The 12,039-nt window shown below is 57.5% G+C and overlaps 1 protein-coding gene across 4 annotated transcripts; it reads right to left on the bottom strand.

Annotated features, from left to right (window-relative positions):
- Positions 1-1,844: 1,844 nt before the first annotated feature.
- On the bottom strand, positions 1,845-11,831 carry LOC311607840 (caspase recruitment domain-containing protein 9). 4 transcript variants are annotated; one of them, XM_084799938.1, is made up of 13 exons: positions 11,640-11,831; positions 11,147-11,284; positions 9,783-10,087; positions 9,513-9,692; positions 9,230-9,373; positions 8,773-8,898; positions 6,923-7,114; positions 6,492-6,533; positions 6,014-6,062; positions 4,242-4,318; positions 3,535-4,167; positions 3,053-3,192; positions 1,845-2,249 (listed from the first exon to the last, which is right to left on the bottom strand). In XM_084799938.1, the coding sequence occupies exons 1-13, from the start codon at positions 11,821-11,823 to the stop codon at positions 2,096-2,098; spliced, it is 2,364 nt and encodes a 787-aa protein (XP_084656064.1). In that variant the 5' UTR covers positions 11,824-11,831; the 3' UTR covers positions 1,845-2,095. The 4 variants fall into 4 exon arrangements, with proteins under 4 accessions (XP_084656064.1, XP_084656063.1, XP_084656062.1 ...); XM_084799935.1 differs by lacking the exons at positions 1,845-2,249; positions 3,053-3,192 and adding an exon at positions 4,628-4,701 and having other exon boundaries at positions 3,939-4,167; positions 11,640-11,830; XM_084799936.1 differs by lacking the exons at positions 4,242-4,318; positions 6,014-6,062; positions 6,492-6,533; ... (5 more) ...; positions 11,147-11,284; positions 11,640-11,831 and having other exon boundaries at positions 2,113-2,249; positions 3,053-3,196; positions 3,535-3,868.
- Positions 11,832-12,039: the final 208 nt, after the last annotated feature.

Raw genomic sequence — 12,039 nt, 5'->3', positions numbered from 1 at the left:
TCTGTTGGAATTTGTGTCAGTCAGCCTTCTTGGTCATGGTATTGGCTTGCCCAGTGCGGTGTCCTCTACCATCCAAGCCATCTGAGATCATGAGCGATGTGTCCCTGATGCATGTAGCAATGGGGGGGGGGGGCTGGGTCAGGGCTTCTACCTGCTGTATTCTTAGCTGTCTCCATAATCCTGGCTTTGCAGAGTCAGGTATCAGAAGCCAGGATGTCACAGTGCATTGGTGAACACTACGGGGACTGGCCCTTCTGAGAGCCTCACCCTAAGTGAATTGTACCCAGCCACAGGGCTTCCTTTTTCCTGGCAGTTCGTGTTGCAGGGACCGGATTATGCCAGTATAGGCAACAGAAGCTTGGAGAGGGCCTGGCTTGTCTTCAGTATTCATGTGGTGAGCAGCACCATGGCTCATGTCCTGATTGGGCCTTTGGGGAAGAGGCCTGACCTGGCCCAAGGGAGGCAGAATATAGGCTAAAATAGGTTAAGGGAGTCTCTAAAGTCCAGAGCGCAGCCACACTCTTCCAGGCAGGCTGGGTACTACAGAAGGTGGCTGCCATGGGAAGGCAATGGGGAGGGGGCCATGCCACCCGCAGGAGTCATGCTGAACGCACTGGTCTGCCAAGAGGTACCGGATGCTAGGGTCGGGCTTTCCTTGAGTCTCCACAGAGGTGGGGGGAGGGGGGGAAAGAGGAGTAGACATCTTCACTAGTAGTCAGATCTTCAGGCTGCCGGGGACCTGGCCACAGGACTAGAAACAGTGGCCCAGGTTGAATCTGCACAAGAGGGTGGTGTGTGGACTCTGCAGTAATGGGGGGTGAGGCCCCATGTGGGGAGCAGCGACATGTAGAAGGCACACATAGGACGTGAGTCCAAACCATGGGCTCTGCCATCCAGAGGAGGCACAGATCCAGGTCTGCACCATCAGGTCTAGCCATCTTCAGGCCTCCTCCAACTCTGGTCCAGACACTTGACCACGAGGCGGCCTGGCCAGGCTCCACTAGCTTCCTGTACTGGAAGGCCCCCAAGCAACACAGTCAGCCCCCTCTGACCTCTGTGTCCTCCACAGGGAGCAGGCTGGGGTAGGAGGCTGGCTCAGTCTCTAGGACTATGACAGTTCGCACAAATGGCACAGGAGGCTCTGGGTGGGGGTAATAGCAGGGTGTTTGCCGAGGGAAGGACAGGGGGTAATCGAGTGGAGGCGCAGGCTGCAAGTGCACCCGGCCTCCCACGGCCCAGAGCGAACTGCTAATCACTAGCTGGGTCCCTGGAGACAGGGAGGCATTGTGTCACTGTCATACTGTACTCCGCTGCCTTCTCCACCCTCCTGTCCCAGGTCTTTCCCTGCCAGATGGGGTGGTGATTAATGCTGGAGGTCACAAGGCCCAGAAACTCCTGCAAAAAGCCCAACCTGCTCTCGCGTCTCCTTGCTTTCCTAAGCACGAGAACATCCTGAAGGCATGTCAAACAAAGTTAGGAGGCGAACCACACGCCAACATAAGCACAACGTGGCCCTCATCAGTCCACACATCTCCTCTTAGCCCTCACCACAGGAAGAACTGGGGGGGGCGGGGGTGGAGTCAGCTCATGGGAGAGAGGAGGCTTTCCGGATCATTCTCCTTCTAAGCACCGGAGCCCTGTTCTGCAGGTCTATGGCCACACTGAGCAGCCTGTTCCGCTACAAAAGCCAAGCCTGGGGGCTGGCCTTGACACGAGCTCACCCAACAGAAGCCACCGGTGCTAGCCAGGGGTGCCAGGGAATATAGAAGGAAGTGGCACACTGTTCTGAGGAACAAAAACTGCCCAAGGCCACAAGTCTAACTCAACGCCCAGCCTCAGCCCTACGGAGAATGGAGAACTAGTATTTATACACAAGGAGGAAGGGACTCCTCTGAAGATGTAGGCCCGTCATGAGGCTAGACGGGGGTCCTAGAGCCACAGAGTTGTTCTGACTTCAGAGGAGAAAAACAGGAGCCCAGGCCCGGCACCTGGTGGTGAAGGCTTTTACTGACAGGGAGCAGCAGGCTTGAGGGCTCCAGGTGAATGCAGCAGCTTTTGTGAGCCTGGAGTCCTCAGCAGTGGGGTGGTGTACAGTTCAGCTCGATTCCATCTTGCCAGGGTGGGTGGGACCCTCACCTCCTTCTGGGGTAGCAGGTGGGTCAGCTGTCTCCAGTATCAGCTCCAGGGCACCATCACCAGACACCCGCCGTACCTCCTCTCCTCTGGCTGCTAGGATCTCTTCAATGTTCCTTTGAGACAGGAGAGCAGCGTCAGCCTTACACCGGGCTCCCTCAAGGGCACCCCCATGGTCAGCTTGGGCCTGGAACACTTTGTCCCAGCATCTACGTGACACCGGCACCTCTCAGAACCACCTAGTGGTGTGTGTTTACAAGCACCATCTCCAAAGCCATCTCTCCTGCACAGTGGACCATGAAGGGCCCTGGCCCTGCCTCTCACCAGGTAACCGCCACCCCTGCTCCTACACATCACAGCTGAGATTTCTCTGCAGCACGGGTCCCACAGGCCTGCAGGCTTGTCTCTCAGTCTCTCCTTGTGTCTCTGTCCAGACTCTGCCACTGATCCCTCCTCACAGCCACTAAGAAGCAACCAGACATAGCCATAGAGCTAGAGCCATCCTCCACACTGCCTCCTGGCCCTCCCCATGGCTCTCCCAAAAGTGAGAACACCAACTGAGGGCCAGCACCTGCTCCGTAGTCTACACAGACTCTGCCCTGAGCCGGCAGGGGATTAAAAAAAAACCTCCACCAGAAACTGACAAGGCTACGTAGGGATCAGAGGTCAGGCAGGGACAGAGTTAGAGCCACAGACCTAGGCTGAGCTGCCTAGAGGTATCGTTGGCCACATTTGGGGGCCATTCCTGGTTTATCTGAAATTCGAATTCAACTCTTTCCAGGCCCACGTGGAAGCCGGGCCATCCAGGTAGGGAAAGGGGTCCCAACGAAGCCAGGCAGCGGACTATGCTGCCAGCCCAGGACCCAGGCTCATATAGGGCCACAACCCTCCTGTCTCCTATCCTCCCAGCTGGCCTCACCTCTTCCCCTTCAGGTCAGAGAACCAGCCTAGGTTGTCCGCGATGATGTGGTGGTTCTGGCAGCCAGGGCAAGTCACGATGACCACGCCTTGGTGATAGGCCAACTTTGAGATGTGCTTGGATGACCGGGTCCCACAGACCTAGCTGGGTTAGAGAGGTGGTCAGGCCAGGAATACACAGGCATGCCCTTCCCAAGGGCTAACTCCACTCTGAGGGACAGCCCCAGCCCTGTCCCAGACGGTCCCATCTAGGAGAGACAGTTCAAGCCCTTCCTTCCTAGAACGCGTGTCTCCTGATAACCGAACCCACCTCCCAGAAGGCCCAGTCCCTCATCGTTAGCCCCGGCCCAGTCCCTCATCGTTAGCCCCACCCCTTCTGTCAGACTCCGCCCCCTCCCCGTCCCAAGACTTTCCAGGCCTTTCTGCCAGGACCCTACACATTCAGTAAAGCAACCAGCGCCGGGTGCTGCCTACCGCGCCCACCTTGCAGGTGTAGACGAGCTGGTAGTGGTCCGCTTTCACGCGCCCCAGCGCCGCAACACGCTCCGGTGCCGGCGCGGAGCTCGAGCTCCGCCAGCCCCAGGCCCAGCCCCGACGTCTCTCCGCGGTCCTTAGGCGAGCCCCTGAATCCCAAAGACGCCCTGGTCCGAGATCCCGGGTCCGCACATTACGGAGTAGGGTCGGCACGCGGCCCAGCGCTGTCCGCAACATCCCGACTGCGGTCCTTAGCCGCCTCTTCTTGCACCGCCCCGTGTGACTGAGGCTGCATCGGCCATTTTGGAAACGGGCGCCGTGGCCGGAAGCGGCCTTCTTCGGCTTCTGTACACCACAATGCACTGCATTATATCGCCCCCTGGTGTCACCCCGCCTGCAATGGCCCAACAGGCTTGGCTCCGTGGTCATTTTATTTAGCTGCATTTTCCAATACTTGTACAATGTATGTGTAGCGCACAGTAAAAAAAAACAACACAGCACCCCTTCACAATTACACAGATGCTCAGCCTTGGCGCAGCCCGCTAGGAGCCCTCGGTGTCGGTGTTGTCGCTGCCAGTGGTGTTCCCGCAGTCCCCTTCGCCCTGCCGCCAGCTGTTCTGCACCTTGCGGAGCGCCCGCTTCCTGTGGGACCCGCAGTGTGAGCAGGTAAGCGCAGGTGTCCCGCCCGCCCTGCTGCCCTGCCCGCCGCTCCACACCTGCGGTAGTTCTCGAAGCTCTCCTTGAGGCGCCGCCGCTCCTTCTCTGGGGGCTCGCTGCTGCTGGGCCCCGTCTCCTGCAGAAGGAACGGGGTCGGCAGATGGAGACCGTGGCTAGCTAGCCGTGGGGCCTGCTGGACTCCGAGATGAGTGAGCATGGAGGAAACTATCCCTTTAGCCAGGCTGACAGTGAACTTTCACCGCTAACCCCCGTCCCCTGTCCAACCATTTCACACCTAGGGTTCTGTTCGCAGACATTACATCATACGTATGTACTGCAAAAACCTTGTGATCCCCAGTTGTCCAGGGGTACAGATGGAGTCACCCTTCTCCCCAGGATCAGCCATTTAGTCACCAGGGCTCTGGGGGCCCCCAGTCAGCCTTACATGGGTCTGTGAAAGCTGCTCCTTGTTCCGAGTCATGGAGGGCTGCTCTGGGCTCTCCCTGTCTGCCAGGACACCTGAAAGGAAGAGCTATACTTGTGGGGGTCTCATCTGGCATGGCCGCTACCTCCCCCTGCTAACAGCCTAAATAGCATTAGCCCAGGCCAGCCTTATGGGCTGGGACCGTCACACAAGTCACTGGAGACTGCGTTTCACAGACAGGACCCATCCACACCTCCAAGCTGACTGTCACCACACATACAAGGGCAGATGGCTAGGAAAGACTCCAGGTCCCCAGAGCAGATTGCTCATTCATGCCCCACGCTGTGTCCCTGTTGTTTGGGCAACATTTTTGTGCTTAGTGGTTCCCATGGGTGGGGTGGGAGCAGCCTCAGTGGAGGGCTCAGAGCCTCTGGAGGTGAGAGCAAGTTCACTACATTAGTTAGAAGAGCGGGTCCAGGTGGCCAGACCCAGCATGCCCCTGGGCCTGGGTGGACCAAGGCTCAAGCCTCCAGGCAGAAGGTGTCCAGGGCGGACTCCGACCACCAGGAGGGCTCAGGGTATTAGAGCAGCCAGCAGCCTTTCCCCCACCCCTCTCGTTTTCCTGGTGCCTAACTCCTGGCATGTCTTCTAGGGAGCTTGCTTTTGGGTTTTCCGCCTTTTGTGCCCACGTGGGACTCAGTGGCCTCAAGTTGGGTGTTGGGGGCCGAAGCGGGTGACCCCACCTCCACACTTCTCCATCTGCGCCGCTTGTTCCTCTTTTTGCCTTCGGTTAGGGTTAGCGTAGGTAAGGCAGGAGCTGAGGAAGTCTGACTTCTCACGGAAGCTCTCAGGGCCCCTCCCTGCACCCGACCCCCTCACCACCCACCTCCAGCTCCTCCAGGACACTTGTGTTCTCACCAGCTCCCCGAACTGCCACCTCCAGGCCTAATGAGCCGACTATTAGATCAGAGCAGAGTCCTGCCTGTCAGCCTGCTACTGTGGCTAGCACACACCCACCTCCTTGCTTGCTGCCCTGTCAGGGCTCCATCCCTCACTTCCTCATTGAGCACACCTGTGTACTGGCTGGTCTCTCCCTCTGCAGGAGGAAGGCTGGTAGGGAAAGCCGGATCTGTGTAGGGTGGGGGCTCCACACTCACTGCCCTGAGCCACAGATCCTGAGACCTAAGCCCCATGTTCAAATCAGATTTCTTAGTCTCTAGGTGTGTTAGCCTAAGAATTTAGCTCTTCACCACTGCCACTCCCTGCCTCAGTTTCTCCATCCTCGGAGTGGTGTGAATGCTGAGACAAAGTCTCACAGCTTTGTGGGCTGAGGCTGGGCCAGGGTTCAGGGAGGTCAGGAGACTACAGTCTAGAAGCTTCTGGCAGTACATGGTTCCTCCTCCTCACCTTTGTCTGAGAGCTGGGCATCCTCCTCCAGGTCCTGAGGCAGTGAGAGCTTCCAGAGAGAGACATGCCACCCAGTCAGGCCATGCTACAAGCCACCGTTGCTCTTCCAGAACTAGCTGTGGCCCACCCCACTGCCCACTTGACTCCATCTCCTCAGTTAGCACAGCCATCACTGTCACCCATCTGCACTGAGATCCTCAGGGACTCAGTCCCAGTCAGGCCAACAGGCAAAGGGAACTTTAGCATGAAGTTCCGGTCCCAGAGGCCAGGATACGGGCATTGGTCTGGGCCTCATTTTGCTCACAAGCAAACAAAGGCGTTGGAGTTTGGCCAGCACTCTTCCCTGTTTCCAGACCAAATGGGAGAGCAGGGATAGCCTGGTTCAAGGGGACAGGGTCATGTGGGAGATGATCATGAGGTGGAGGTAGAAGGCCAGGGAGAGGCCCACTCTTCGCCCACTCGTTGGGGTCACACTCACCTCCTGGGAGTTCCTGGGTGAAGTGTCCTCCAAATCGGAACTCTGTGGCCACAGAAAAGGGAGTTGGTCAGTGGGCTGTAGGGGTTCCAAGCACCTGGGATGGGATGGCCAGGGCATGGTAAGGGTCCCATCCTCTAGGGAGCCCCTGCACACACCTCAGCCCTGCCAGCACCTCCCTCCAGGACCCTACCCAGAACATGTCTTTTGTTTTTTGTTTTTTGAAACAGGGTTGAGTGTGGGGTGGGGGGGCAGGGACGGGACTCAGGAAGGCCCAGGCATTTTCTGAGGCCACAAGCAGGGCATCAGCCATGCCAGGCTAGGAATGGGGGTGCTAGGCTGCATGCTTGCGGTTGCAAGTCTTGCCCTGCCCCTCGCCCTCCCCAGCTACCTCCCTGCGCAGACCACCGAGGATAGAGCAGACACAGGCCTACCAGGGTGAGCAGGTCCAGCTGCTGCTGCTTGAGCCGGCCCTCGGCGGCCAGTAACCGGCCCTCACTCTGGAACAGCTGCAGCTGCAGCTCGTCTGCCTTCTCACCCAGTTCTCGAACCTGCTTCCGCAGCTTATCTTTGTCCTGAAAGCTCTGGGCACACTGCGCATGCAGCTCTTCCCTGGAGGCCATAGCCTGCAGGGATAGCAAAGGGCACACCCTCAGCGAGGGGCCTGGCCAGAGGTGCTCTTGGCTCTCAATTTGCCAGTACAGATCCCAGCCTGTACCAGAAGGCCCAGTTGGAGTTGCTGAACTGGAGGGGTCCGCCATGCAGCCAGTGCTCTTGGTACAAATGAACAGACACTGGGTTGGGTAGGCCATGCCCAGGATCAGTAGTTCAAGGTCATCTTTGGAGGCAAGACTGGGTTACATGAGTCACGGTCTCAGAACAATAAAATACAGATTAATTTTAAAAGAAAAACACTACAAAGAAGCTGCTAAAATTCTCCATGATTAATACTCAAGGGAGCTCCTAGGGGTCCAACTGAGAAGCATCCCCAGCTGCTAGCCAGGGTGTGTTTCTGTCCCACCCATGGGGCAGGCTTTATAAAATCTGGATGCAGCTTGACATCAAGAACATGATAAGGGCTGGAGAGGTGGCTCAGAGGTTAAGGGCATTGACTGCTCCTCCAAAGGTCCTGAGTTCAATTCCCAGCAACCACATGGTGGCTCACAACCATCTATAATGTGATCTGATGCCCTCTTCTGGCCTGCAGGTGTACATGCAGGCAGAGCACTGTATACATAATAAATAAATATTTTTTAAAAAGAACATGATCAATGGCTGTAGGTTTTGTTGTTGTTTTTGGTTGTTTTTTTTTGTTTTGTTTTGGTTTTTTTTTTTTTTTGAGACAGGGTTTCTCTGTGTAGCCCTGGCTGTCCTGGACTCAATTTGTAGACCAGGCTGGCCTTGAACTCACAGCGATCCACCTAGGATTGAAGGTGTGTGTACTCAGTGCTTTTTCTTTTGTTCCTTAGGAGACAGTTTCATTCTCCCAACCTGGCCTTGGATTTACTGTGTAGCTGAGAGTGGCCTTGAGTTTCTGTTTCTCCAGCCTCCTCCTTTAATCCTGCAATTACAGGCTCGGGCCACCAAACCTGGCTCAGTTGTTTTGGTTTTTGGAGACAATGTCTCACATCGGAGCCCACACTGGCATGGAACTCACTGTGTAATCCAGGCTGGCCTTAAATTCACAGTAATTTTGTTGTGTTGTTTTGTTTCAACCTCCAAGTGCTGGGATTCCAGGTACGAGCTACTACTCTGCTACTGCCTATGACCAGGCAGCCATGACCAATTCCTCTACCACACGGCCCCAGCCTTACCTGTGCAGCCAGCAGCTTCCTCTCCCTTACTGAAGTCTCCCACCTGTCCTTACTCTACCCAACACAGCGGCCATGGTGACTCCCCTGCTACATAAGCTCTGCCTTTGAGTGAGGCGAACTCGCCTGTGTTGGTACAAGCGGTCCCAAATTCTACCTTTCAACACTGCCAAGTTACCTTGTGCGCAATTAAACAAAAGATGCTTTGACCACTGCCCCAAAGGCTGCTGCACTAGTACCTCAGCACTCCTCTCCTCTCCTTCCTTTCTTTCTTTCTTTTTGCTTTTCAAGATAGGGTTTCTCTGTGTAGCCCTGGCTGTCCTGGAGTTTGCTCTGTAGACCAGGCTGGCCTCGAACTCACAGAGGTCCTCCTGCCCCTGTCTCCTGAGTGCTAGGATTAAGGGCGTGCGCCACCACCGCCCGGCTCCGGCACTCCTCTCCTTCTCATCTTCTGAACACAAGGTGGTACCCACCTGGTCCCTCTCTATGGATACCTCCTCCATCTGCTGCAGGATAGCCTCGATACGGTCCTTGTACATCTTGGCATCCTTGCGCAAGGCCAGGCACTGCAGCTCGAACATCTCCTTTTCCTCCACGCACTGCAGGAAGCACCGCTCTGCCTCAGCAACTCTCCGTTGCCCACCTGGTGCCTGGGCTGGACTCAGGGCAACAGCTCCAGAGTACACAAGATCAGGCTAGCTAAAATGATGGGGAAGGCACTGGAGTCCCAGGCCTCAGTAGGCTAGCCTGATCCAAAGCCACAGCCTCAGCCACCACTGGTCACATGGTAAGCCCCAAAGGTGACCCTAGCTGTGGACAGACACCACTGTACCTACCCTAGGAATTAGTGAAGGGGAGACAGTGAGCTAGGTCCCAGACCCCACATTCTAGGTACCCAGTGGGCATTGCTTGCCTGCCCTCTTCTCTCACCCGGGTCCGGAGGGTCTCGGCCTGGCGGAGGTCCTTGCGTAGGGAGAAGATGGTGCTGGCTTGCTCCTGGTGCTCCCGCAGAGCCTGCCGCCAGTCCTCCTCTAGCACCTGGATGTAGGGGCTGTTCCTGTCCAGCTTACCCTCCTGGAGGCGATAGAGGGCAACAAGCCCAGCTGAGGAGGCCCATGAGGCTATGCTGATGTGCCCAGCTTGAAGCCCCACCCCCACCCCCCACCCCCACCCCGCAGATGTGGGGCCTGGTGCGCACTTCCCGTAGCCCTACCTGCACAGAGACCTCCAGCTCCTGCACCCGGGCCTGCAACAAGTCCTTTTCCTGCTGCAGTTCCCACAGCAGCTCCTGGCTGGGCCGCTGCTCCATGGCGTGCCTGAGTTTCAGCGTGTGTTTGCGCTCCACCTTACAGTCATCCTCCGCCTTCATGAGGCTGTGCCTGAGCCGGTCCACCTGTGGGTGGGTGGTCCAGTCAGCTGGAGCCTCCTCCGGGTCAGGGCCACGCCTCCCCGCCTCCCCCGCGGGGGTGGGGCAAGTGATCACCTCCAGCTGCAGGTCCCGGTTCCGCATGAGCGCTGCGCCCTTTTCTTCGCTCAGATGCGCGAGGCGCATGGCGAGGTCATAGTTTTCATCTTTGCAGCGCTTCAGCTCCGAGCCGCTCAGCTCGCACTCTTCCTTGAGCCGTTGCACCCGCTCCTGGTGCTTGCGCAACAGGCTGTCCTTTACCCTCAGCTCCTTGATGAAGTCGTCCTTGGAGCTCAGAAGGGCCGTCAGGTCCTGAACCTTCTTCTGCAGCTTCATCACCTCTGTCATGAGCAGCTGCGTCAGGCCCGATTCTCCGGATGCGTCTGGGGGACCAGGGAGTGTCAAGTGGAGGCTGTAGCTGTCACCTGCAGACTGTGGGCTTATCCCCACCCCCAAGTGTGAAGACCGGCAGTTTGAGGGACAGAGGGACAGAGGGAGCACTGCTGGCCTCCCATAGAGAAAGCTGATAGGAAGGGTCCCTTAAGCCTGAGTGTGTTCACTAGGCCCAGTCTGCCTTGCTGCCCCTCACAGGTGAACTGACGGAGAGTCTAACTCAGACGAGGTCTCGCTATGTAGTTGAGGCTGGCCTCTAACTCAGAGATCTACTTGCCTCTGCCCCGGGAGTGCTGGGATTAAAGGTGCGCACCATCACACCTAGCCCTCTCTACTCTATGAGAGGAATGAGGACTGATAGGGTTGTGGCTATTCCATCAGGAAAGGATGCCTCTGTTGCCTCTGGAAACTGTAAGACTCTGCCCTTGGCTGACAACTGGGCCCTGCGGAAGTGGCACTTTAGAAGGGTCACCGCTTCTCAGTGAATATCCCCAGGCTGTGAGTAGGAAAAGCAGGCAAGGGCTCCCCTTCTGGAAACCAGCAGGACCTCAGCAATCCAGGAAGGCCCCGCCCCTGACCACCTGAGCATACTCCCCAGGGATGACGATGCTGAAGCCCACCCCCACCCCACCCTCCTGAGCGTACTACTCCCCAGGGACCATGACGCTGAAGCCCCCACACACACCTGAGAGTACTCCCCAGGGACCACGACGCTGAAGCCCCCTCCCCCCACCACCTGGACCACCTGAGAGTACTCCCCAGGGACCACGACGCTGAAGCCCCCTCCCCCCCACCAGCTGGACCACCTGAGAGTACTCCCCAGGGACGACGATGCTGAAGCCCCATCACCACCACCACCTGAGCATACTCCCCAGGGACCACGTTGCTGAAGTCCTCCTGGCCCCTGACACCCCTGACCACCTGAGAGTACTCCCCAGGGACCACAACGCTCATTCGCACCACAGGGCTATGTCAGACTATTCATTCCAATGCAGTCAGAGAAGCACCCGACTCCACCCACAGCACCAACCCACCCTGGTGCCTCTCACCAATGATCATGGAGAAGACGCGCGCTGGCTCCTTGCCAGTGACTTTCCTGTATAGCTGAGGGTAGTAGAGTTCCAGACTCTCAAGGAAGGCTACGTAGCCCTTGTGGCCTGTCCGCTGCAGGATGTCCAGAAGCACACCTTCAAGTGGAAGACAGAGTCAAGGCCAAGGGCTGGGGTTGGGGAAAGCTTGTGGGGCTCATGGGACAGCGGATAAAGTTCTGGGTAGAGATCCCAAGCTGTAGATCCCCCCCCCCACACACACACTTCTGGACCCTACCTCGCAGAGGGATCTGGGCTACTGCATAAGGCACCCTGCAGGTCTCAGTCTAGGCAGGACAGGGTCTAAACAATGGTGGGAACCCCCTTCTCTCCTCTGGGCAGCAGCAAGTTGTCATGACGAGAGAGCAGGCTCTCACTCATCCACCCCACACGGAGCTGGAGCTGGGCGGGGATCAGGGGGACTAGGGCCTGCTGGAATGGGAGCAGCCCTCACCCACTTTCCGCTTGCGGATGACCAGGTTGGGGTCGCTGAGAACTTGCTCCTCATCGTCAGGGTTCAGGACTTTGCACTGGCGCAGATAGGGCGTGATCCGTGAGGGGTCGATGACAGAGATGAGCTTCACCCGGAAGCTCTCCAGGGCGCTCCAGCACTCGTCGTCGTTTTCGTAGTCTGACATGTCCTCTGCAGGTCAGGGCTGGTCACCGTTGGGGAGAGCCGCTGACGAAGGGCCCACCTTCCGGTGCCCTGCTGCTGCGCCTGGAGCCGAGCAGTCAGCCTACAACAGGACCCAGGCCTGTGAGTACCAGCTCAAGGGCTTTGGGCAAGGACATAAGGGACTTGATCTCCTCGGTTCCATGTCGGGTCAGTTTCTGAGGGAGACCGGAGGTATCAA

This window comes from Acomys minous, assembly GCF_964271855.1.
Source record: "Acomys minous genome assembly, chromosome: 10".
Classification (NCBI taxonomy): Eukaryota; Metazoa; Chordata; class Mammalia; order Rodentia; family Muridae; genus Acomys; species Acomys minous.
The sequence above is the reverse complement of the archived record's forward strand: the minus strand, read 5'-3'. Positions and strand labels throughout refer to the sequence as shown.